The sequence below is a fragment of the Pseudorasbora parva genome, chromosome 7 (assembly GCF_024679245.1).
Source record: "Pseudorasbora parva isolate DD20220531a chromosome 7, ASM2467924v1, whole genome shotgun sequence".
Classification (NCBI taxonomy): Eukaryota; Metazoa; Chordata; class Actinopteri; order Cypriniformes; family Gobionidae; genus Pseudorasbora; species Pseudorasbora parva.
In genome coordinates this window covers 30,349,975-30,377,836 of record NC_090178.1, presented here as the reverse complement: position 1 = coordinate 30,377,836, position 27,862 = coordinate 30,349,975, and the positions used below count along the sequence as shown (strand labels likewise).

At 37.5% G+C, this 27,862-nt stretch overlaps 1 protein-coding gene across 2 annotated transcripts in view; it reads left to right on the top strand.

Moving 5' to 3' along the window:
- The window catches only part of nbeal2 (neurobeachin-like 2), a 105,648-nt gene that overhangs the window by 28,512 nt on the left and 49,274 nt on the right, over positions 1-27,862 (top strand). The window contains exons 2-19 of one of the 2 annotated variants that reach the window (XM_067449034.1): positions 871-959; positions 1,359-1,520; positions 1,724-1,805; positions 4,022-4,134; positions 5,770-5,852; positions 7,076-7,161; positions 7,266-7,578; positions 11,256-11,362; positions 13,806-13,892; positions 16,239-16,322; positions 17,123-17,221; positions 21,056-21,687; positions 24,629-24,761; positions 25,212-25,331; positions 25,416-25,758; positions 25,856-25,938; positions 27,178-27,270; positions 27,476-27,647. In XM_067449034.1, coding sequence (XP_067305135.1) covers positions 871-959; positions 1,359-1,520; positions 1,724-1,805; positions 4,022-4,134; positions 5,770-5,852; positions 7,076-7,161; positions 7,266-7,578; positions 11,256-11,362; positions 13,806-13,892; positions 16,239-16,322; positions 17,123-17,221; positions 21,056-21,687; positions 24,629-24,761; positions 25,212-25,331; positions 25,416-25,758; positions 25,856-25,938; positions 27,178-27,270; positions 27,476-27,647 — 2,881 coding nt within the window. The remainder of the gene's footprint in view (positions 1-870; positions 960-1,358; positions 1,521-1,723; positions 1,806-4,021; positions 4,135-5,769; positions 5,853-7,075; positions 7,162-7,265; positions 7,579-11,255; positions 11,363-13,805; positions 13,893-16,238; positions 16,323-17,122; positions 17,222-21,055; positions 21,688-24,628; positions 24,762-25,211; positions 25,332-25,415; positions 25,759-25,855; positions 25,939-27,177; positions 27,271-27,475; positions 27,648-27,862) is intronic. The other variant, XM_067449035.1, reaches the window with a different exon arrangement.

The window sequence follows — 27,862 nt, the reverse complement described above, 5'->3', positions numbered from 1 at the left end:
AACAGCTTGGCACTGTGGCAATACAATTTTGAGACAAAGCTGTACCATTAACCCCTTAAAGGTGCATATTAGTATGATACATTTTTAATGTGTACACTTTTTTACTCACCCTTGTGTCATTCCAAACCCGTAAGAGTTTTGTGCATGAAAAGTATTCTCATCACTTCATAAGATTAAGGTTAAATCACTGCAGTCGCATGGACTATTTTAACAATGTCATCACTACCTTTCAGGGCCTTGAAAGTGGCCGTTGTGTTGCAGTCTATGTGGGGTCAGAAAGCTCTCAGAAAGCAACACAGCTCTTCATGATACTAAAGTGCCAATAGTGAACACTACTTGTTTTTGTCCGGTTGACAAAACCATGGGTGTCACTGCATTGATTGCATTAAGAATTCACAGTATCCACTGTTACACTGCACAAGTTTGCATACTCTGCAGTTTCCTGTTGTGTTAATACAAGTGTGTGCATGCTCTGATTTTGGAGATAACGCCCAGTCATGCTTTAGTGAAACCTTGTGGTGTAAAGACTAAGGCTACTACGCATGTGCGAAACTACATCATCTCTAGTAGTTGACCAGTTGGTGGGTTGCCTGAGTCTATTGTTTGGACTATTTTATTAATTGGAAACACCAAATAAGCTGATTTTTGGTTCACCTGAGCCAGATCAGATGCATTTCTTATGGGAACTTTCACAAAGTATCTGTTCAAAAACAGCTGGACTGGTCACAATGGACTGGGAGATGTGCTTTTAGAAGTGGAACTTTTAAAAGTGTGCGCTTCTTTGTAACCCAGACCTCTGACACTGGGGCTGTCCTGTCAAAAGAGGTTTTACAGACTCTTACTTACCCTTTATCTTTCTATGTCTTTCAGAAAGATGTCGTTTACCTGCAGCAGTGGTTGGAGGCATTTGTGGCGTCTTTTGAGAAGGTCATTGATGTGCAGTCGACGGAGCCTCGCCGGTGAGTCAGTTACATTGTGACCTATCAAAATGTCACAGATACAGGGAGTTTATCCGTAGGTGGTCCGGTCCAGATGGAACTCTGACTATGATGGTATTTAGCGGTCTATATTTATTTAATTGCTTATTTAATGGTTGTTGAGTTCCATCTTTGAAATACTTGCCTATACACACCAGATCTGTGATCTAAAGATTAGTGGTTTATCCAGCTCAGTGTTGTAGTTCAGCAAGGGCTACTAATTTAAAGTTTTGAGAAAAAGAAAAAAAAAAACGTCTGGGAAATTTTTCAAGGAATATGATGCTATGGGCAAAGACATTCGCCAAAAAAAGAACAGACGAAACTTTTTCAAAACAAAGCAAAACAAAAAGCAAAGGAAATTAAACATCTTTTTCTCTGCAGGCTGGAGGAATGGAGCGCCGATGTTCCTCTCCTCCCCAAGGAGGTACTGGTGTTCCTCAGCACCCAGCTGTGGCACAGCGCCCTCCACATGTCAGGGCAGGACCAGAGCAGCACTGCTCCACACCCACTGCTCCTCATCAAGTTCTTCATCATCATCTGCAGGTCAGTTCCCGCGGTGAACAGCATCATTCTCTTTGTGATAATGCCCCAGTGGCTCAAACCCCTGTTGATAAGCTTCCATCTTCGAACAGCAGGGAGAACGCAAGGCAGTGGTTTATGCTAAACTGCAAATTTGATGTGGATCTTCCTTGAGTGTACAATAATGCCAGTGCTGATGCGAATCCTTTTGAAATCTCTGCCTGCAGGAATATGGAGAATATAGACTCTGAAAAGACCCCTGGGTTTGTGTTTGAGACAATCAAGCTCCTAAACTTCTGTTTGACTCAGGTAAGAAGTAAAAAGAAGTAAAAAGAAGTCTGTGAAGCCGTTTCACAGTGGTTTGCAGCCCTGTCGATACATGTGGGAAATGCGAGTCTATAGTTTGCGTCATTTCATAATCCCATTTCCCTCCTCTTCTTATTTTTGCTTGACTCCTCTCCATGATCTTTTCATAGAAGAAAGTCACTCTGTATCAGATTTTAAAGGGGTCATGAACTGCATTGTTTTATTGTTGTATAATGTTTCCTGGGGTGCACTTATGATGTTAGTATAGTTTTTACATCAAAAATTGTCATCATTTAGAAATAAAAGTCATTTTTCCTACCCTGATTTTAAGCCCTCTGCTCTGAACGCTCTGTTTTAAGGGGCATGTCTGCTGTGAGACTTCAGTGTAAACGCCCACTGCTGTGATTGGCTAACAATAACATTGGCTAACATATGAAATAGCTATAGACTGGGTAAACTCAGCCTGATCTGCCGGCGATTTGATTTTGCCCAGCGACTCAGTACATTCAACCTGTACATTTATTTTTGCTGCTTCTGTTACACTTTTGCGGGAACCAATCAAAGACTGGCTTATCCGCCTGGCGCGCTATTGGTGGGTTTAACACGATGATGGATAGAGAAGCAATGGGTCGTTGCCTGTTGATCACGCCTCTTGTGGTCTGATTGGTTGAAGGACTTTCCAATTGCGTACGCAATCATTTGAATAATGCTCATTGATCACGCCTCTTGTTCAGTAGAAAATACAGAGCAGACTCCCCAGACCAATGTTCAATCTTAAATTGAGCTTGGTGTGGTGATAGCCAGACAAAAAAAGCTAGGTATTATATGTGGAACTCTCTCTTCTTTTGGCACATTTTTACTTTTACAGCTCTTAAGGCTAACTAATTGTGACCAGTGATGATTATAGCATTATATTTAGATCTATAGCATTTAAAAAAGGTTGCAGGGATGAACATTGTAGTCGGTCACAGACATGTTGTGCGCATGAATGTAGTGATCTCAACATTGCTACTCGATTTCTGCACACTATCTAATGCTTTCATCATAACTAACAGTGCAAACACAATGTAAATAAGAGATTTGTATGATTATACCGCGAGTTAGACCGTTTAGTCACTGGGTTGTTTCACTGACACATAGACAAAAGAACAAGTACATGAAACATTACATATCAGAAATCACTGGTCACAGATCAGGCATTAGAATTAACACAGTTACTTGCATGTTGTGACATTTACTGTTGAGTCCATATCGTAAAAGTCTGTTTGCAAAGCCAGGACCAAAATTGCGACTGATTTTAGTGGAAAATCCACAGTGAAATTTACAGAATATAAATGAATAATGTTCAACTGAGACATTAAAATAGTTGAAAATGAATAACCACATTCCTAGCATTAGGTTCCTTTGGAGGATGATGATATTTTTAGTCCAATGATCCTGTATCGCTCTTCTCTCCTCATCATCTCACTAACACACCAGTGGACGGAGCCAAAGTTGCAATGATGAAGTAGGCATAGAGTTTCTTCTGCTGAGACAGTATTTCATCTATTATGTCACCTATCTATTAAACAGGCATTATATAGGCGCAGGGCCGTGTTAAGCTTTTGCGGGGCCCTTGATTAGTCTTTAAATTACATGAATCTGTGGTGAAATAACTCGATTTTGAACTAGACTTCAATGCATGTTTATTTTAATGCGAACAACGTTCTATCACTTTAATTCAGCGCCTCCAGCACAAAATAGACTCGGCGTAGAAACGATCGACGCGCTGCTGCCGACACACCGCTCCTGGAAAGCACTGCCGGACCGCATCCGTGTGTAGTGAGAAAGCTGAAATCCGTTAACATTGGGAGTAAAAATCCAATAAGGATATTCTTATAGTATGATGACGATCTCTTATATGTCAAAAGCTCAAGGAAAATATAATTTCTCAGTTCATGACCTCTTTAAAACTAGTTCAAATTTATATTGCATGTTTATTTATTCTAAACATACCAATGAAACTTTTGTCCACTTAAAAGTATATTATGCATCAATTGTTATTACTATACATGTGCTTGGCGATGCTTTTGTAGGTTTCTGAACTAACAGAACAGGTTGAATCAGAAAGCTTTGGGTGGAAGACCTCTGCTTTATTCAAAGGAATGTTTGTGTGATAACAAGCTGGGTTTGTGTATTAACAAGACTCAGTCAAGCGTGTTTATGTGTGTATGTTACAGCTGAAGAAGCAGCCAGACGATCAGAGCACTTTACATTCAGTGGTACAACACGGCCTGCTGCTGTGCGAAAATCTCTTTGACCCTTATCAGACGTGGAGGAGACGTCAGGCAGGGTGAGTGTGTGTGCTGGGTGAGTGTCTGCGTGCGTGTGTCCGTGAGTTGGGCAGGGTGTTAACCCACAATAGGAATGCGTAGGAGCCGTTAAAAGCAGCAAGCTCTGTGTCAGCTCCACTTTAACAGTTAATAACACACCCAGACCTCACCTTTCAGTTCTCAAGCCTTCTAATGCTCAACTGTCTGAATTACACAAAGCATAAACTCACAGCACAGATGCATCTCTTTAAGCAGCACTGTTCTACCCATCCACTAAGGTGAAGTTCATGAAATAGTATGTGTTATAAAATGGAAAGTTCCAGGTCTACAAATGGATTGTATGTTGAAAGCTGTTGTATAATAGAGAGTAAACTTAAATTGAATTCTATAAACAGTCAATGTTTTGGCCTCCATAAAGAGTATAATGTATTGGCAGAAGAATTCTGTAGTCCATTGTACTATAAAGTATTACAGTGTTACCACTGGTTTTATGGAAACAACCATTATGGTAGCCTGGTTAAAACCAGACCATTCACAGTAGTAAATGAGTTATGGTCTGGCAAAGCTTCATAGACAAATCATTTCTAAAGGGACGTCACCCACGGACATCGCTCAAGTGCCTCTGGGCGCAATTGGATAGACCTACAACCAGTCTTAGCGATGAAGAAGATGACGTATGCAGAGTGACGGAGAATCATCTGAGACAGCAATTTGTGGTTTGGGATTTCGAGGAAGATGTTGCAATGGCTTCTGACGACTTTTGCCATTGTTGTAAAAGAAATATGATAATAGCTGGTGTCAACCGCCACATTTTTGCCAAATTTGGAACACCTAATAGCATCTCAGACCGACTGAAACATCTCAGATTGACGGTCGAACTGAAAATATCAAGCTCTGATCTCATTTGCCCCCATTGTAAGGTGTTTGTATTGCGATTAAAATGCGTTTTGCAATATTTTGAAAATAAAATAATATTGATGAGTCTTTGGAAAATTGTATCTCACAAACTTTATTCAAATTCAGTCATTTTAGATGTGTTAGAACATTTTCAGACTTGAGACATAGTTATGCTAGTTATTTACAATTATTTACACATTTTTACATGACTGCCAGATCTAGTGTGAGGAAAAGCACAGAAAGGCCAGATCCAGAGCTGCTGTGTGTTAGCACATGATCACACTCCTTATCCTTCTCATCAAAGTAGCCGGTGTAATCCACATCTGGTAGCCGAGTATTGTTCTTTACTCGGGTTTTAACGGAAAGGAAACGTTTAAATCGCTTAAAACACACGCGATAGCTGATTAGAATGAGTGATGTTCCACGGCGGTATAAAATCTGCTTCACCGTCGCTGCGCTGTGGTCATTGTGTAAGGCCCACCTCAAAGTTTCTGATTGGTGCTGCGATTTCGACGGATTTGAGATGGGTTTGAATGGGCTGTTTGAATACTGTATTGTGTACTTTTTGGTACATGTATGCTTAAAACAAGAAAAAAAAATCAAGTTGCCATTGAGAAAATAAAGAAAAGTGACAAGTCTTAATATCTTATGCTTATACTGTTTAAGAAGATGATTTATTGCAGTGTCTCATTGCTTCAGTAATAAGTAAGAATGTGTCAAGTATTTCCAATAAGAGCTTCGATATGTGTGTTTTTCAGGGAGGAGGTCAGTATGCTGGAGAGAAGCAAATATAAATTCTCCCCTCTTGTTCTGCCAGAGGAGCTTCCTTTGCTCTTCCACGGTATGCCACCCACTCCTGCCTTCTGACACAATCTTTACCCCCGTTTACTCACTTCATCACATCCTGGGAGATATCACACATCCTCCCTCCCAGGAGACAAAATGGCTTGTTGTTTGTAATGAAAGGATGATCTGATCCCTGTAGTATTAATCCATTGTGATTAAGAGCCCTGTTTTGTTATGTTATTTGCCTTTAAATGCTCTTCACGTAAATACGTTCATTGTCCTTTTTAGTGATTGTGATAGCTGGTTATGACTTTTCATCCCAGAAGCTCTATTTTGGACATGCATTGGTGCAGATTGTAGAAGCAAACTTCCTTATAGATATGCAATATAAGGATAGATCTAAAATTATTTATAGACTATTGAGGTCATGTACATGACAGATGAGACAGGAAAGAGCGAGAGGAATGGCGTCAAGACGTTTAGATTTGAGGCTAAGCTCCGACCGGTCTCCTCATCAGCACAACTCAACAAATCTGAGAAGCAGGACTGCGTTGCAGCCGCAGGCACTGGCCAGAACAAATAAGATAATCCTAACAGTGGTACAAGCTTTGTCCAAGTGATTAGAAGCTCTGTGTAGCAAATTCCACACCTGTATGTGTTTAGTAGGCTTGTGGTCATGAGGTGAGGTAAACTAGTTTCTTGTGCTGAAAAGGTGTTTTTCCGCTTATAATGTATTGGTACACGTGCTTAAGTGAGGTTTGTTCGATTTTCTACTCTGCATGTCATTGGTCCAAAAAAAGGCTGGCCATATGAACACATGTCAGGGTTTTTTTTTAGCAGAATTTTGTGTTTATGCAAGTGACACTGCAAAAAAGGAAAGAAATCTCAGGTTTGCTCTGTAATGCAACTGACTTTAAAAAATGTCGTTTTTCAGCTTTGAACTGGTTTGTTCTGACTAATCTTATGGTTTCAAGTGTAATCTGTGTTTATTTGAAGCATCCAGTGTTGTCTTTGTGCCGTAAAACCTTAAAATAATGATAATTGCACAAAAGAAGCTTAGTTTTAAAGGGGTAATGACAAGACTTTGAAGATCAGTCATGTCTGTCAGTCATGTGTGACGTTTTGCCAAAAAAACTGACAAATAGTGTCTCCCTTGGGAATCCCAATCACCTCAGAGTTTTAGAAAAATGGCCAATGGAATGGCATCCTCTCATTCCGATTTTTCATGTCATGACCCCTTAAAGATTCTTGTCACTAAATAAATGGTTACACCGACAGACTACCTACAAGAGAGTGAACTAATCCCAGAACCCCTCGTGGTGAGGCTGGTGCACCTACAGGGAGCCGTCATCAGTGGATGCAAGGTAAATTAGACTCTCTTTGGGGTTTTGTAGGGGCCTCTGATTTTGCGACCGCATACCTTACTAGATGAGTCTGTTACGTGCTGCTGTTTATGTTTGTGTTTCAGAGGAACGGCCTTCTCTCCATCACCCCCCAGGCTGTGAAGGACCTCATGTCTGTGCTGCGTTCCTGGTGCCTCTGCCCTGCCTCATCCTCGCAAGAGCCCAGGGACCCTCAGCTGCTGAAAATGACCCTGCGGTGCCTGACCGCAATGATCCACCTTCTGCACTCCAGCAGCCCGCGCGATAGGCTGGTGGAGATCCGGACTGTACTGGACAGTTACTTCCAGCTGCTCAACTGGAACCGGCCACCGGAGAGCAAGCAGGAAGATATCCTGGCCTGGGAGGATAACCTCATTACCCTTCTCGAACATATGCTGAGTAAGAGAATTTTTTTTTTTAAAAAATCAGCATTTACTCACCCTAATATAGTTCCAAATCTGTGTGACTTTCGTCTGTGGAACGCAAAAGTATTTAAAAAAGTTGCCCCATTGGCTTTGGTTTAAAACAGTGGAAACATTCTTCAAAATATCTTCTTTAGTGTTCTGCGGAACAGGGCTGTGCGAATAATCGTAATTGATTCTCAGTTTCTTTTTTGGCTTCCAACGATTATGGAAAGAAGATAATTGAAATAAAATGATTTTTGTGACACTCCCGCATTCCGTCCACCTTATTTTTCTTCACTTACCTCCCTAAAAGCCCAAAAACGTTGTGTTGTAAAATGCAGTCTACTGTTGCTAAAGTGTGAGATGTGCTTTAAACAGTGTTATTAAAAGTCTGTTAAGTTGCAAAATTTACACGTTTCCCCAATATGTACACATTTCTGTGTGCACGCTCCCATTCCAAGCCAAAACGCTGTATACTTTGAGCTTCAGATATGGTCTTAAACAGCCAAATACACACAAAAATGCTGTTTTTATCAAGTATTTACATAAACGCAGTTGTTCACAATTAAGTGAACGTAAACAGTTGGAAGAATATAAGATGTGTATCAATATTGAATCCATGCAGCTCTTAAAGTGACAGCAGCCTAATAAACCTGCTGCAGTTTGTGTCGTAATGATAATTAAACAACAAAAGATTGGGGCGGCAGTGGCTCAGTGGTTCATGTAGGTTGTCTACAAACCAGAAGGTTGGTGGTTCAATCCCCGGTTCCACCTGACCAAGTGTCGAAGTGTCCATGAGCAAGACACCTAACCCCAGCTGCTCCCGACGAGCTGGATGGCGCCTTACATGGCTGACATCGCCGTCGGTGTATGAATGGGTGAATGTGAGGCAAAATGTAAAGCGCTTTGGATAAAAGCGCTATATAAATGCAGTCCATTTACCAAAAGATAAAAAGAAAATCACACACTGCTCTTGTCTGAACAACTTAAATAGCTTTATTGAGGACTAGGGCTGTCAAAAATAACGCGTTAATAACGCAAATTCATTTTGACGGCACTAATTTTATTAACGCAGCGCACATTTTCTGTTTGATCCGTGGCCTAGCCCGTAGTTTGAGAAATCGAGAGCAGCCATATACATAAAGGATGCAGCAGCAAACAGAAATAGGTAAAGAAAAGGCCATTTATGCATTAACAGTAATGCTAATGTCTAACATTAACATTTCTATCCTGAAACAAGTGACGTTAAATAGCGTACATAAGCTACCATTTTTTCTGTTAAACTTTTATTAGACTCCAGTTTGAAATAAGAGAACAGGGCTTTTTTACACTGAGCATGTATGCTGCAGTCCATGTCCGAGCGTGATAGTTCTCGGTTTCCCCCGCAGCGCTGGTTAACTTGATTCTATTGAACCCTGGAGCATTTGCGTGCATCTTACATAATCACAAACATGCACAGGGCATGATAGAAAACAGAACGCGGTTCAATATATTGTTTTTATAATTATATTGTTATATTTTGAATTTAGTGCTATTATGCGCAGCTGAGTAAATGACATTTGGGTTTACTGTAGGCTATGTGTGTCAGATGAAGTGGGCTTTCTGTTGCATGCTTGCAAAGGGACTCTGAGGAGATGCGTGAATACACTGCAAGCTCGCTCTAGCTCGTATCCGAGGTAAACCATTAAAGAATTAGTTCACCCAAAAATGAAATTTATTTCTTTAATGACTCGCCCCAATGTCGTTCCACACCCGTAAGCCCTCTGTTCATCCTCGGAACACAGTTTAAGATATTTTAGATTTAGTCCGAGGCCTTTCTGTCCTTTGAATGTAAGTGTATGCCCACTTGCTGTCCACGTCCAGAAGGTGATGAAAACATCATCAAAGTAGTCCATGTGTGACATCAGTTGGTTAGTTAGACTCTTTTGAAGCGTCGACAATACATTTTGGTCCTAAAATAACAAAAAATACAAATTTATTCAGAATTGTCTTGATGGTAGAAAAAAATACTATGCTAGTAAATGGTTGTTCTGTCTGCTTTGTTACAAACATTCTTCAGAATATCTTCTTTTGTGTTCAGCAGAACAAAGAAACTCATACAGGTTCATTAGAGGGTAGTAAATTATGACAGAATTTAAATTTTCGGGTGAACTATCCCTTTAAGGACTAATCTGTATTTAATGTATGCAGTGAAGTCTCATGTTATTTTACATTTGATGATATTCATTTTATATTAGCTATTACTTATCTGAATACCACTGTTAGTACATTTTCCTGAAAAGCTTTAAGCACTGTTTATTTAATTTGTATATTTGTTCTATTTAAAATCTATAATGGCGAAATTTCACTCTATACTATATCTGATATCTGAAATAAGACCCATATCGCCCACCAATAATTGTGTTAAATAATCATAATTTATGTCATATTTACCTAAATAGTTGTGGTCATGATTTCTGCCATAATTTAGTCCGTTTAGGGTTTCAAGTGTTCATTTGAAATGTTCTTCATCATGACAATTGGGATGTTTTTGTTTTGTTTTTCTTCCTTGTAGTTTTTAGTAGAGACACAATAACCTTAGCACAGTCATCAGTTGGTTAGTTCTGCTTCTTTGGTTTTCAAGTGTTTATTTAAAGCATCCAGTGTTTTTTTTCTATGGTGGGCGGCGGATCCCATTTCATGACATATCCTTTTAAAGGTATAGTTCACCCGAAAATGTACACTCTGTCATATTTTACTCTTCCTCATGTACGGGATTACAGATATTTGAACAAACCCTTTCAGCTTGTTTGCATTGCTAATGAGTTGCGTTATATTTGCATTGTCTGTTGTGTTTGCATTTATTAGGTTCTCAAGGTCTGTTTGCCTTTTTAGTGTAGTTTATTTGGCGTAGCTTTCATGCTGCCTCTAAAATTTGTTATATCCTCTAGGTTTCAGTCGAAAAAAATTTGACTGAAACATTTTAGTCAAATGTGAACATAATGTATAACATAATATACATTTATGTGAAACACATGTATATTATTAATAATAAAATGTGAGGGAGACTATATCTTTTGTCCTTTTCACTATTTTTAAACACTTTTTTGTCAATTATAATTAACATTAATTTTTAAAATACAAATAGTCTAGTCTCTCAATTAATATAAGGCCATACAATGCATGTATTATAATTTTAAAACAAATAGCAAAGCCTTTTAGAATAGTTTTATGTGGAGTATAGCATGTCAGAGGATATGTCAACTTCCCAGAAGTATTTCCTGTATTGGGCATGTAATGCAATATTACATCATGATGTAGCTGTTGGCATTTTGCATCAAGAAAAATCCTTGCAATTGTGTCAACTCAACAGAACTGTATCATACATGGCAGTGTTTCCGATACTAAAGATTTAACCCAGATCGCTGTGACTGATTTAAATTGTTTAAACATGTATACTGTTTGTGTTGAACTACCACCCCTTTTGCAGAAGTACAGAGTAATTATAGCCAGTTCTCTGGGAACAATTTGAATAGAGTAGTTGAAATAAACAAAACAGCTGTTTGGTTGAATTTCATTTCTTCTCCATGACGTCCCAGTGCTGCTTCTTCAGTGCTTAAAACTGGCACAGTTTTATCTCTCCAGAAGGCAAAGGTCAAGAAGTCTGAATGTTGTTGTGTTCTTGTCCTGCAGATTCTATCCCAGAGATCCTGCAGTGTGCAGACCGGCCGGTGTTGCAGGCCATCTTTCTCACTAACAACTGTTTTGAGCACATCCTCCGCCTCATCCAGAACAGCAAGGTCAGAACGCTACCTTTTTAAACCCTCTGAGATATCTGCAGCAGCATATCTTTTCACAATACCAGCCTTGAGGATTTGAACCATTCTCATGGCTGACAATGGAAATGTGGTGATCCGCCGGTGTTTGTTCTGAAGCAGACACCTGTACGGGAAACTAATCTGAACCACAGATTTGCCATGGTTCCACCCAGAGGTTGCTTTAACTGAAAGCTTTTCATCATTTATATGCTGTCTATCATTTTTACATAAGGTATTTCTAAGGTATGTTTTTCCCTAGAACGTTTCCCGCTTAAGAATGTCAGCAGGGATTTGAAGCAGTTCTTTACCATTTTAGTGAACAGAATATAAACTGCAACAGTGCTTGATAAGACAAAAATGTCTCAGAAATAGCAGGGTCAATGACAGTTTTTTTTTTTTTTTTTGTCTAGATCTATTAATTTCTTCAAAAATGCAATGCTTTAATTCATGGGACATTGATTTCAATACACATCTTGAACATGTTTTAGGTTCTGAATTAGAAATTCACTTTAATATTTCTGGGGGACAAAGTCAAAAATGTCAAACTGTCCTGATATTAAAAGCCTCAAGTTTTTTTATTCTTTTAAAAAGTAATTTGGCATAAATATTGGAAAAATATATCTGCCAGTCAGGTGATGCAACCAACATGTAGAAATAATATAAAGAGGAAGTGATATCGTAGAGTGGATCCCTGCGAACCCTAATGACCGTGTCAAGGTCAATAAGTGTCTTTTGAATATTATATCTTTTGACCTTTGACAAGGCAAGGTTAATTCAGTTCAGGTAGTTTTAAAAGTCATGTGGTACAACTCACTAAAATGTAATGATATTTATATTTAAAAAATCATGATATTTGCACAAAAACACTTTTCACCGTAAACTATATTGAGAAATGTTTTTTGCAATAATGATTAATGATGGGTTCACTTAAAATATGTTTATACTTTTACTCGATGGTTACAGCACATATATTTGTTTAATTTTCATAAAATAACACTTTACAGGCATAACATTATGACCACTGACAGGTGAAATTAATAACACTGATTATGTTTTTAATCACGGCACCTGTTAGTGGGTGGGATATATTAAACAGCAAGCTAACATTTTGTCCTCAAAGCTGACATGTTAGAAGTAGGAAAAATGGGAAGCGTAAGGATTTGAGCAAGTTTAACAAGGGTCAAGTTGTGATGGCTAGACAACAGGGTCAGAGCATCTCCAAAACTGCAGCTCTTGTGGGGTGTTTCTGATCCGCAGTGGTCAGTATCTATCAAAAGTGGTCCAAGGAAGAAACAGTGGTGAACCGGTGAAAGGGTCATGGGTGGCCAAGGCTCATTGATGCACGTGGGGAGAAAAGTCTGGCATGTACGGACAAACAGATGAGCTACTGTAGCTCAAATTTCTCAAAGTTAATACTGGTTCTGATAGAAGGATGGCCAGGTGCGTGTGCGTCGCTTACCTGGAGAACACATGGCACCAGGGTGCACTATGGAAAGAAGGCAAGTAGGTGGAGGCAGTGTGATGCTTTGGCCAATGTTCTGCTGGGGAACCTTGGGTCCTGCCATCCATGTGGATCCATGTGGATGTTACTTTGACACGTACCACTTACCTAAGCATTGAAAACCATGCACACACTTTCATGGAAACGGTATTCCCTGGTGGCTGTGGCCTCTTTCAGCAGGATAATGAGTTTGAGATGTTGACTTGGCCTCCAAATTCCCCAGATTTTAATCAAATTGAACATTTCTGGGATGTGCTGAAGAAACAAGTCCAATCCATGGAGGCCCCACCTCGCGATTTAAGGATCTGCTGCTAATATCTTGGTGCCACAGCACACATTCAGGGGTCAAGTGGAGTCCATGCCTCAACGGGTCAGGGCTGTTTTTGCAGCAAAAGGGGGACCAACACAATATTAGGAAAGTGGTCATAATGTTATGCCTGATATGTTTAAGTTGATATAGGAAAATGGTTTATAATGTCAATCCACTCCAGTTTTAAGAACTTTGAACATACATTTAAGATAAGTTTGTCATTGACCCATCAAGCTTTACAATATTTTACTGACCGATAAAGATAAAGCATGACAGACAATTTACAACCCAGTGCGTCAAAGTGACGAATGAAAATATTTTGTAGTGCAGCCTCCGTTTTGCGTCATGTGATGAAATATGGGTGCGTCATAGGTTTGTATGTAATCACAGTTGGTATGGCTAAGCGATGGTGGTTTTTGAGTGTGTTGTAACTAGGCATTGTGTTGTGTAATGAGGATTGCAAAGAGCTTCTCTTTTTCGTCCATTACCTTTCATATCTTTTTGCTCTGTCTGTCAGTAAGTCAAATTTCTGCTTGCTTATTTTATCTCTGACTCACTTGTGTTTATGTGTTTGTTTGTGACGCTGTGTGTGTGAATGTGCATCCGTCCTGCAGCTCTATCAGAGTAACAGGTTTATGGTGGAGCGTGAGGGCCAATGTGACCTCACTACACGTTTGCTCACAGAGGCTGAAGTGGAGCAGGTACTTTCCCTTCACCGCTGATCAGTGTTGTGTTCGTCAGCAGGAAACCCACCCTTCACTCACACAAATATACAGACAGACAACTGCTGATTGAGCAACATCAGATTCTGCATAACCTACTCCACACCGATCCACAAGCACGCAACGCTTGAATATACAGGAGCAAAACATCTGCATGCAAAATATACACGTGTCTTAGAATGTGTCATTTTGTTCACAGTTTATTGATATGCAACAAAGTAAATGTGGAAAAATACAACATTATGCTGTTCTCAAACATCTTAATACATCCCATGATATTTGGTATTTGAATATAAGATGGTTTAAAACTGCCATCAGTCTGGCTTCATTGGTACCATATTCTCATTTAAAATGACGTTGAATAATTTTTTTTATTTTTTAAAATCAATTGAATCAAATTTTAACTTTTTGCTTAAAAATTTGCTTTTATTATTTTGTATATATATATATATATATATATATATATATATATATATATATATATATATATATACCGGTATGTACTGTATATATGTATATATAAGGAACGCATAAAATATTTTTAAAAAATAGCATATTTAAAAAAGCAATAACATGTCTCGCCACATGACGTCAACTTTGTCAAGAGTATTTTCAGTACCGGTACTTTATTACCATTGTATATCAGTTATTTTAATATTATTTATATACTATTATAGTATTACTATTTTGAATTACATTTTATATTTATATTTTTTGTGTTTAAATTTAAGTACATTAAGTGCTTTTGTCAGTTGTTTTATTTTTTAAATAGTTGTAATTTATTATTTTTTTTAATTTATTTTAATTTTAGTTTCAGTTTATTTTATTTCAGTTAGTAATTTTATTGCTTACAAATTTGTCAAAGAAAGATTTTTAACGTTTTTAAAAGTTTTTTTAAAGTTTTTTTTTAAGCTTTATTTAAACAAAATAGTTTTTAATAGTTTTGGTTTTAGTTAACAATAGCAACATAAGAATATAATCATATAGTAACATGAAATTATAGCATTCAATCCCATGGTACCACCTGAGTACTTTTTTAAATGTTAGTGCAGTGTGAGTACACAGAGGGTGAGGATCCTGCTGATGGTGGTTTTGTGTGTGTGTGTGTGTGAGCGCGCTTGCATGCATGCTTGCGTGTGTGTGTTTGTGTGTTTGTGTGTATGTGTGAAGTTCTTTTGGATGTATTTGCAAGGCCGCGTCACCTTGCATGTTGCCTTGCAGTGTGCAGTGTTTCTAGATTTTTAGCATGTCTAGTCTGGCTGTGGTGCTGTGGGTGTAACATTTGGTGTGTGTTTCATTTGGTGGTCTTTGGTGGGATATCTGTGGTGGAGTGGTGGTACTATTTAAAGATTAAAAGTGAGAGAACTGCTTTCTTGTTGCATGTTTTGAAATATTTATTAAAATCTCACACTTCAAGGAGGAATATTCTGAATTTTTGAATCTATCAAGCTTGCTCTTTGAAACTCTTCCATTAAAATAAATATTTCACACAAAATGCCATTTTATTTGTCTCTTATGCTCACCAAGGCTGCGTTTATTTAATCAAAAATACAGTTAAAACAGTAATGTTGGGACATATTTAATTATTTAAAATTACTTTATTTCTTTTTTAATAAATATTTTTTAAATGTAATGTATTCATGTGATCGTAAAGCTGAATTTTTAGCATTATTACTCCAGTCTTCAACGTCACATGACCCTTCAGAAATCATTCTAATATGCTGATTTGCTGCTCAATAAATATTTATTATTATTATCAATATACAAAACAGTGCTGCTTAATATTTATGTGGAAACTGGAGACATGTTTTGATCGATTTAATGCATCCTTGCTGAATAAAAGTATTAATTTCTCTCTCTCTCTCAAAAAAAAAAAATCAAACTAACTTTTAACTAAACTTTTAAATGGTAGCATATATCATTATTTACTCACTTTAATGTCATTCCAAACCCATGTTATATTTTTTTCATCCATGGAAACAAAAGGAGAAATTCTGAAGAATAGATATGATATATATATATGTGTGTATATATATATATATATATATATATATATATATATATATATATGTATATATATATATATATGTGTGTATATATATATATATATATATATATATATATATATATATATATATATATATATATATAATCAAATTTGTTTCCGTGTTGCATTCAGAAATGTCACAGCATTGGTTCTTCAAAAAATTCTCCTATGGGGTCGGAAATACATTAGTGTGCTTAAATAATGATGAACTAATCATTAAATAACATGAGATTGTGAGCTAAATGATGCATGTGTTTCACATGTGTGTGTGTGTGTAGGTCTGGGAAAAGGGCTCTGACTGCATCACAGTACACGCCATTCGAGTCCTCACCGCCATTATGAGCAACTCGCCCTCTGCCAAGGTATGACTCGTCTCCATCGACTCATTTCTCACACCTCCTCTCCTCTCATTCCTTATGTAGGTTTCTCCTAAAGTCTCTGAAAGGTCAGCTCACAGACGTCTCTCGTCTTATCAGCACGATAAGTCAAAGTGCTTGCGTGTGATAAATGTGCCCCTTATGTGCGTGTGGTTTATCTTATCAGCACATTTGATGTGGTGGTGCAGAACCAGGTCCCCATAGTGACGTTATGACATGCGCTTCCTCATTTGTGTTGATTTTTTTCTCTTGAAGTGCATTTATTATTTAATTCGAAGATGAAACCAGTAATAAAGTTTTGTGACTATTTTTCAGAATTAAACAGGTTATTGTTGCTGCTACTTCTTTATGTAAATGCCCTCTGTTATTATTGGCTAAACTCTTTGTTGTTGAGTCAAATATGGTTTGTTCTGCCCCGTTCTTCTATAACACCCTCTTAGCAAAACAAACAATATACTGCAGCACAATGAAGATTTATAACTTTGTTTTCTCTATTGCAGCATAGTTTCAATAAATAATCTGGGTGGCATTGCATTGTGAAAGCAAATTAAATGGACTGGACCTTTTTATTCAACTTAAATATAAAGGAAAATTATGTTAGTTTTTTTATGAAATCCCTTCAATATCCTTATTTCATGTGAAAACATTTCTACTTTATATAATACCTTTTGTGTTTTGGTTTATTTTGGGTAACAGGCTCTTTTGGGAAAAACACTCATTGTATTCTGTGTGTGTTCAATTGTAACTTCAATTGTTCAATTGTTTTGTGTGGTTTGTCTTCCCAGGAGGTCTTCAAGGAACGGATTGGCTATTCACAGTTGTTCGATGTGTTGAAAAGTCAAGGACAGCCCACCAAAAGACTTCTGCAGGAGCTGATGAACATGGTAAGTGAGAAGAGACTAAGGCTGTGTTTAGGTCTCATTTTTATACCCTTCCCTCAATAATTTCCCTCCATCTCATTCACTACAATGTACGTCCTTACTTGGTACTGGTGGAACCCTTGTGCCCAATACTGGCGAAACCCTTGTTCCCACTACGAGTGCCCACTACTGGTGGAACCCTTGAAATGTGTTTAAATGAAACGCCCTTAGCCCTTGATCACTTGGAATCCGCAATAGAGCTGATTTATTATTTACAGTTTTATGCACCATTCTATAGGCCTGTATGTATGCTTGTCAACTAAAGGTAGCTACAAGTATTATGCAGTTAAATGTCAAATTAACTTTATACTATACATTTATAATGTTATACTCTAGGGTTGTGGGTGGGGGTAAATTAAGCATGATCTTCTGTGACGTCACAATCATGTTGCATTGTGGTGGATCTGGATCTGAAATACACATATTGAGTAGACTCGCTCCTTCTGTCGAAAGGACTTTGAGGGTCTGTATAAATACACTTACCTCACCCACTTGACAAAGTTAAACGCACTTCAAAATAGTGGCGTGGATTCCCCCAAGGGGAAATTTGCAAGTGTATGCCTAAAGGTGGTAGCCCGACAAGCCAGACCCACATCAAGATGTTGGGTCTGGGAACTCACCATATTGGCAGGACTCAATCCAAGAGGCGGGATAAACGTCTATCTTTTCAAATTCCCTCTGCAAGCAATAGGATAGCGCTACAACCAACCAGAGCACTATCAGTGGTGAGACAACAGTCACAAGCGGGTTGAGTCCAATGCGTTTTCCCACCAGTGAAGCTAGTTGATAGAATAAACGTTTGGCAAAACTCAGAACACATCTTCCTTTTTTTAAGAATGACTTCAGTGCTGTTCTTTGTTAGCAGGGATTTTAAGCGGAACCGTCACAACTCTGCTGAAATTATGTTAAGCCCGCCTACCGACTCTATACACAATGTAATTGGCCTGACCAGTTTGGTTTTTCAAACTCGCAAGCCAACAGAGAGTTGCTAGATTTCTTGGCTATAAAAGTGGTTAAACGCAGCCTAATATCAAAGATGGTGCGAAATTCATTTTCTTCTTGTTTTTTTACACATAATGTAATAAAAAGTGCTTTTTAACTGTATAATTAAAATAATGTACACTCACATTATATGAAGACTCCTATAATATCAAAAGCAGTTTTAGTTTATAGAGAGAGTCACCTCATGAGGGGAAGCCATCTTTGAGATCATGTGACTAGCCAAATTCCATACTTTTTGAATGGAATTTAATTTTAATGGATTTTTTTTTTTTCAGTATTCAGGGAGTAATAATTTATGTAAGGTATAACTGACTCTGGGCCATTGAATAATTAGAAAAATAATGCACACCTGAGGTGTGGTAATGCATGCACATTTATTCTGCTTATACTATGGTTGCCACATCTCAAAACATAGTTCAGTAGGCTTGGGCGGTATCCAAATTTTGATACCGTCAAACCTCCTCCCTATTTTACCTCGGTATACGGTATTACCGTGAATAATTAAAACATTATGATGTAAGGCTCAGACAGCGTCAACAAACTGTTGGCTTGGCTTATATATATATATATATATATATATATATATATATATATATATATATATATATATATATATATATATATATATATATATATATATATATATATATATATATATATATATAATATAGGCCTATATTTTTATTTTATTTTTTACATTTGAGCCCCTGCCCCTGAGAAACTCTCTGCACGTTTTATGCTTACCGTTATGAGACAATTGTCAGACAATTGACTTTTTTTTTTGTGAGTCCCATGTCCACTTGATTTTTGTGGAGTTCATGCTTATTGCTTACATTGCCAGCAGTGTGACAAAAGGCTTCGGCAATATTACAGCATAGTCCGAGGGTGCGCTCGGTTTTTCATCCACGCAGCAGTGAGGATGGTGGTTTCGGATATGCGTCCTTAGGTTCAAGGTATTTCCATCTCTCGCGGTCATCTTTTTGTTGCACAATTTGCAAATGGCCTCGTCTGTATTTACCGTCAAAACCCAAAATACTTCCAAACTGCAGAAGTTGTGTTCTTTTTCGATAATAACTCAGTCACTCGCCGTCTTTTCCCCTCTCTCTCTCTCTCTTTCTCATCCGCGCTGTCACAACAACGCATACACATATTTAGGCATTTAATAAATAAATAGTATTTAATATGTAAATAGTTTAATTAGTTCAACGTATTAAATATTTAATAATTAATTGTTGATCAGCAATATGTAAGTTGATCTGTTTTTTGTTTTTTTTGACGGTTTGACGGTATTGAAACTGATACCGTTGCTATTTTTAGATCCCGCGGTATACCATTTTACCGTATTACCGCCCAAGCCTATAGTTCAGATTATGTATTTCAAGACTATCATCTTCATAGCAGCGCTGTCAGCACGTTTCTCTGCAAATGTGTGTGTTCGTACTGTATATGTGTGTTTTTGAGTGGGAGAGAGAGCGGGAGAAAGTAATTTGCTTAGTCTGTGTCTTTGTGGGTTTTTGGTTTTGTTGTAGGCTGTAAAGACCGTTTGAAATGAATGAAATAATCTGTCAGTGATATGGAGATGTTATGCGGTCAAGACCTGCCTGGAATTACTTTAGCCACGCGTTTCCCTGAAAATAATTGCACACCTAGAACGTTCATCAACCATTCAGGTTCTAGCATTTAACAGCCCCGTAGTATAATCAATAATAATTATATGTTAAAAGCCATACAATAGAAATTGTGTAAGGAATTGAACAAAAGTTATCCCTGTAAAAAGTAATTTCATGTATGATGTGTTTTAGTTTTTAAGCTTATTGTTTGTTTACTTTTATTTTACCTGTAAAGCATATCAACTACTGTTGTTGTTAAAGGAACTGTATGTAAGAAATATATTTTAATTAATCACAAAATGGCCCTGATATGTCACTAGACATTAAGAAATCATGTTAATTTCAAATACTTATATCATTGACAACAGTAGTCCAGCCAGGATATTGGTATTTAAAAGTTGTTGTTGCATCCCTCAACTGATGTTGATGTTGACATGTTGTGTTTTGGCCTGAAGCTCCACCCTCCAACTACCTACCAATCACGGAGTCAGTATTGTTTTGGCATCCGGGTTGCCAGCTCTTCTCTAGTTAGCACAGCTGCAGCTACAAACGTTCCTGCTGGATCCTGCAGCATATCTGACAACCTCGAGTCGGGGGGAGGGGGAATTTATAGTAATTTGAAAGTGATTGCAGTTCCAATTTTTTGGCCACAATCTTACATACACTTCCTTTAAATGTACTAAAAATAGTGATTCTCATTCCCGGTTCTGGAGTCCTCCCAACACTGCATATTCTGGATGGCTTTGACTCGCATTTTAAAAGATACTCCAAATTCTGCTTCCATCCTATTTTAGTATGCGAAAAGCCATGCCAAATGAGTAGCGTGTCTACATACAGAGTATAACATTTTTAAAAAGTAGATGAAAAATGTAATGCTTCCACCAAAATTCTGAAGTGTGCATCTGATGGACACTTTACTATCCCATAAGGCTGTAGGAGAAGAGTCGAAGTTAGTATCCGTAAATGGTGGAGAACATGGCGGATATTGTAGGTCTCTGATCATTATCATTAAAGCTACTTTTTTAATAATAAATATTATAATACTCTGTAAATTACACTAAAATAACACTGAATTTAAACACATGCATACTTACTACCGTGACTGAGAATCACTGTGCTATTAAAAAACTTGTAGCCTTATATAATGTTTTTTTCCTTTCTCTTTCTCCACGTTTTTTTCTCTCAGGCTGTTGAAGGAGAGTATTCCCAGGCCATGCAGTTGGGCATCAGTAATGAACAGCCTTTGCTCCTGCTGCTACAGTGGTTGCCTGATCTGGGCTCTCGCTCTCTGCAGCTGCTGGTGTCCCAGTGGCTGGCGGCCGTGTGTCGAGGAACTCTGTCCTGCCGCACTGTAGCCGTCGAGGCGGGCTTAGTGGGCGCTCTGCTGGAGGTGCTTTCCGAACCCCCAGAGCGGCTTGACCGGCAGTGTGCGGACGCCCTCCTGGGCTTGCTTCAAGACTTGGGATCTCTTTCTTTACGGCCCTGTGAACTGAAGAGTCTGCTGAAGCTCTTGCGGACTGACCCCGGTGCACCCCCTCACCCGTACTGCGGGCGCGTTGTAAGGGTGCTTTCCGCCATGGCAGCGCGTGGGGAGGGTGGGTGCAGCGCCTTGCAGTATTTTGACCTTATGCCCCCTATGGCGGGTATTATGGTGCCAGCCATACAACGCTGGCCAGGGAGTGCATTTGCTTTCCATGCCTGGCTGTGCCTCAACACAGACTTTCCTCCACCACAGCACTACTACTCAGAATCCCACCTGACAAACCCGGATAATGCAGTTCGCATGGCCAAGGGACCACGCAGAAAACAGCTTTACAGGTTTGAATTACATCTTTATTGTTAGATTTTTTTGCCTTTTTGGTGTGATATATAATATATACAGTGCTTAAACTGACAAAACCACACACAATTGTGCCAAAATTCCCTTTTGTTAAGGATCCTTGAATGCACAGTCTTAAATGAGTTAAAGGTGCCTAGAATGATTTGAAACAATATGTTAAATTGTTCTCTGATATCTACATAGAGGGTATGTGGCTTATTTAAGGGCAAATATTGTCCAGATACAGTTTTACAGGTCCATTTACAACCCTATAAATTGTCCCTATAGGATATAATCCTCTGTTTTTGCCTTATTTGGAAGAGTCATGAATATTAATGTTGAGCTCTGCTCCGATTGGCTTATTTCAGCCACTCACAGCAGTTCAGCTGTTTAGCTCGTGAGTCCTGACCATCCTGACAGAACACAGACCGACCGAATGACACTAAGCAGAACATCTCAAATGAAGATTGCTGAAATGCAGCCTACTTTCAGATCATCCGCGCACGAAAAAGTGCTCGCGTGTTTGCGGTTGCCAGATTTCAGTAATTACATCCCACAAACAGAGCTTTTCTGTGAAAAAAACCTGTATACTATCCGCTGTTTTACCTAAACATGTCCAATCTGGCAACCATAAGCACGCAAGCTCTCTCTCGCGCACCAGTGAACTGAAAACACCAAATAAACAAATAGGGTGCATTTTAATCAGTCTCCATTTGAGATGTTTTGCTTAAAGCGTCTTTTCCGTCAACGATATTGCATATGCGTTTATATAACGTTAGTCATAATGTAGGCTACGCAGTGACTGTGATGTACTCTGAAATACAAGCATGCAAAAACAGGCCTACTTTAGTTCTTAAAATTATAAATATATAACTTATTTGCCCTTTTCTTCAGTTTAAGACGTTGAGCGAAGCTTGCTTGAAATGGGCCGAACAAACGAACGATTTTTAAATAAATTGTTGTGGTATCTAATTATAATAAACCTCAACCATGACTATTGACATATGAAAAGTCCTCACGTCCCCTGCACAGCCTGAACATGACGTGTGGCATGAGAGCCGTTTTTGCTATTCTCCAGTGTCGATCGTTTACCTGCAGTCCTGATGTTTCGGCTCCGTCAGTTCCGCCTGACAATGCACGTTTGGACAGATGCAAATGTTTGGGGCGTGCATATAAATGATCCCCAACGCTTGCGTCACGGTTGGGTTTATGTTGAGAAGCACTTTTTTTCTGTGGTGTTTTTCATGCACGAGATTTACATAAAAAGTAGGAGGCAATGGTGTTTGAGACTCACAGTATATGATGTTCATGTACTGAACTCTTATTTCACCATGGCAAGGTAAATTCAATTTTTCATTCTAGGGCACCTTTAAATGAAGCCTTAAATAAACGTAAAGAGTGAGAAATGGGATGCATGTCAGATAAACCCACTTTCATTAAGGATAATCAAAGAACAAAAGAAAGGGAGAAAATCACGTACTGCTCTTGACTGAATAGCATTTGTAGCTTTTATAATGATTAATCTATTTAAGTAATAATTTATGTGGAGACTGTGAAGTGTTTGATAACTTTATTAAATGTATGTATATATCCTACCTGTTAGACCTACCTGAAAAGCTTAATCAGGTTACATGGGTTAAAAACAACAAAAAACTTTTTGTGCATTTTGACAGGGCAAGTAAAAATCTGAACTGGTTTGACTGGGACAATATAAAAATGTTTTTTATTACATTGAAGGGAAATATGGCATTTATTATAATGGGTTTATGTGAAGATTGTTTATTGTTCAGGTAAATAAATAAGTATTTTTTAAAAGCCTAATAAATGTTACATTTGATAACTTTGAATTGTACTGCAATGCTGAATGGCTATAATGGCAAAAAAAAAGAAAAAAGATATCATTTAAAAAAATATGTAAAATATAGGTTACTTTCTTCTAGTTGTTTGTACATTACTTTGGAGATGTGAAATTAATTATTACAATTTTAAAAAATATTAAACATTAAGGTTAGGTGCAATTAATCATGAATAATTACAGAAAAATTTGCGATTTTAATAGTTGTTCCTTTTTTGAATGATTGACAGCACTAATCAAGTGTGTGTGTGCGTGCGTGCGTGTGTGTGTGCTATAAATAAATGCTAACCAAGACTGTGTTTATCTGATCAAAAATACAGTAAAAACTGTAATATTGTGGAATATTATTACAATTTAAAAGAACCATTTTTGGTAACACCTTACAATTAGGTTTAATTTGTTAGCATTAGTTAACCACATTAGTTAACATGAACTAACAATAATAAATCTCAGTTAGTGTTAATCTCAAAATTCACTTAAAAATTATTAAAATCAAATATTGTTTCTGTTAACATTAGTTAATGAATCTGAACTAACATGAACTAACAATGAACAGTTGTTGTATTATTATTAATTAATGTTAATAAAGATGAATAACTACTCTAAGTAATGTATTGCTCGTTGTTAGTTAATATTAGTTAATGCATTAACTAACCTTAACTAATGGAACCTTATTGTAAAGTGTTACCCTGTTTTGGTATCTTAATGTATTTTAAAACGTTAAATATGCTGATTTGCTTCTCAAGGAACATTTCTTATAATCACAGTTGACACTAATTAGTTGTACTAATATCATTAAGGAAATAATTATTAAAATATGTATTTCATTGTTTTAATGTCACAGGTGAGTTTAGGCATCACAACATTATTATGTGCATTACATATTTTGTAAATATGTGTGGAAACTTCATATATTGTAAGTAAGTAGTGTATATGCAAAATATTTCCCACAAAATGCTTTTAAATAATTTGTACCTGTATGAGTCTAGTATACTTGTACTAATCTACATCTAAAAATACTGACAAGATTCTGTACTAGTGTGTGTACTTGCACCTTTTAAAGCTGTGTTGTATCCTGTGTGTAGTTTCTTCACAGCAAGTGGAACTGGCTTTGAAGCTTTTTTCACCTCAGAAGAAGTTTTGGTGGTTGCAGTATGTACTAAAAAAGAATACATGGCCGTTTCTCTGCCAGAACACCCATTCAATGACAGTGCCTGGGTTAGTGATCTTGCAGATACTCACACACACATTATTATAGACTAATATGTAGACTGAGGACTTGTATGAAACTTGTATGAATATAAATATTGCTCAAAATGGCAGCGGAAAGGTGTTAAAAAAAAAGTCAGTCCCCTTTTTAATAGAGGCATCACGTGTATTTTGCTGAGTATTAGCTTTAGCTAAACAAGCTAACTTTATGATACCATTGTCAAATGTTATTGCTGAATTGTAATACTATTGAAATGTAATATTGAAAAACTAGACAGTTTTTCCCCATTTAAGTAGATAGGAGATTGTATGTTTATATACCTGCCAGAAAATGCCTACGAAAATGTATTTTCATAGTTTTAGTTAACAATAAGAACACTGGTACTGTAAAGATGCAAATGATCTGCAATGATGTCCACTCTATACTCAAAGTCTAATTTTTATTCTTCTTCACTCTAGCACTCAGTAGCCATAGTCCACGTTCCTGGCCGTCGACCTTTTGGACAGAATGTGGTCAATGTTTATGTGGATGGAGTGCAGTGTAAAACAGCACCCTTGCGCTTTCCTTCTCTGAATGAGGCGAGTAGATGTTATTGTTTGTAGTAGTGTTTTGGTATAAATATGGTTTGTTTTATTGGTCTTTTTGACTCTCAACATTTTTAGCCTTTCACTTCCTGCTGCATTGGATCAGCTGGTCACCGGACCACTACTACTATGACTACCTCTCCAACCCTGACCAACCCGTCCCACTCACCTTCCGAGATGGCATTTGCAGCTCACACTGGGCCGCCCACCCTTGCACGTTCCCAGTCCTTCCCGGCAGCCTTTGCGGCAGCTGCAGGGGGGAGGCCAGGTCTGAGTCGTGACAGTCCAGTCCACACCATCCCGGCAGGCCTACAGGATACCGCGTGGGGTTCTCCTACATCCCTGGGTGGCCTTTTAGCTACGGCGTTCATCTGCCATGAAGCTCTGCAGCCTGCTCAGGCACGAGCCTTGTTCATTGCAGGTATGAATGGGACATTTCCACATATAAAGCATTAATTTAGGGTTACAGCCACGAAGAAACAAACATTAATGTCGTTTTCTCTCATTCTCCTTTTCAGGTCCCAATAATGTATCTCTTTTCAAAGCTGATGGTGAGCCGTCAGAAGTCAACAGTAAACTAGTGCTGTACTACACCCCACAGGTAATTCTGTTCCCATTGATCCACCCACCCAGCCATCCATCTGATTGATTGTTTTGTACATTTATAATTTTAAATAGAAAATAAATATGATATGAAATTAGGTTCAAAAGTCTAAAGTTAAAAAATAAAAAAAATTATATATATCAATAGGCAGTTCAATAGGGAATTCGCATCTCTTAAAGGGGCCGCACTATATTCCTACTTGTGGAATATGGACCTCCTCCAGGTATGGTGTGGTTCTGGTGTGCTCACCGGTCCGCATGACATCCTTCACATTACCAATTTTTCATACGAACTGTGCCCTGCTCTAAATTAAACTGCCAGTGTAAAAACTCCCTTTATATTCTTAAAATGAAGAAAATGCTTATTCTTAATTTTTAAGTTTAGGCTTAAAAGACATGAACAATTTCTTTGATAAACATCTAACGTCTAGTCTTGATGCTGTATTATTGATTATTATTGAATAAGTATGGTTTCACTAATAATAAATGTACATTTGCATAAAGTATGCGTACCATACCATGTTAATTTAGAGTATTAAAAACGTAATTTATACTTAATTTAAGATACATTTACAATTGCTAAAAATTTGTGATTAAATTGTGATTAATCGCGAGTTAACTCGGGACAGTCATGCGATTAATCGCGATTAAATATTTTAATCGATTGACAGCCCTAATATGTATATATATTTGCATAAAGCATGCATATTGTCCATATACCCTTGTTGATTAGAGTGTTAAAACCTTGAAAAATATTAATTTAAGGTACATTTAAAACTGTGCGATTAAGTTGTTATTAATTGGGATTAAATATTTTAATCGATTGACAGCCCTATAATAATCATATTTATGCTATTCATATATATATATATATATATATACTGTATATATAGCGTGTGTATATAGATAGATAGATAGATAGATAGATAGATAGATAGATAGATAGATAGATAGATAGATAGATAGATAGATAGATAGATAGATAGATAGATAGATAGATAGATAGATAGATAGATAGATAGATAGATAGATAGATAGATAGATAGATAGATAGATAGATAGATAGATAGATAGATAGATAGATAGATAGATTTAAATTAAATATTTAAATCAAATGACAGCCCTAAGATATAGTATATTATATATATCTAATATCTGATATATAATATATATTATTATGACACTAATATCTACTGGCCTTATATTGAAGGATTGCCCACATTCTTTTGTCTTGTAGGCCTTTAAGAATCAGATCTGCTTGGATCTGTCCCCCAATCATCTGTACGACGGCAGGCTGACTGGTCACAGAGTGGTGAACTGGGATGTCAAAGTATGTATCTGTCACTGAGCCTTATTGTCTTTTAAGATCAGAATGATTTATCTATTCCTGATGTCAGTATGACCTTTTGTGTTTACCAGCATTTGAAAATGTGTGTATTCAACACATTCTTAGAACAAAGCTCATGCTCATGCATGCACATCCCTGCAGGAGCAGTAACTGCTAATTAAGCTGTATTATCTTGTCTTGTGTGTAGGATGTGCTGAGCTCAGTAGGTGGGATGGGGTCTCTGTTACCCCTGTTGGAGCAGGTATGTTTACTGGATCAGAGGGAGACTGTAGGTCAGGAGACTTCAGATCTGCTCGGGCCAGAGCTCACGTCCTCCAGGGGTCCTGCTGGCATGCTGCTGCCACTGGGGAAGACATCTGGTCAGTGCTCTGCTATATCAAAATGTATAATATATATATATTTTGCAAGTTTATTTATATAGCACATTTCATACACAATGGCAATTCAAAGTGCTTTACATAGAAAGGAATTAAAATAGGGATAAAAGATGCATAAGAAAAAGAATACAATGTAAAGAGAATTAAAAGTAATAAAATGATGATAACCAAAGAAAAGAGCATCTTGTAATTGTAGA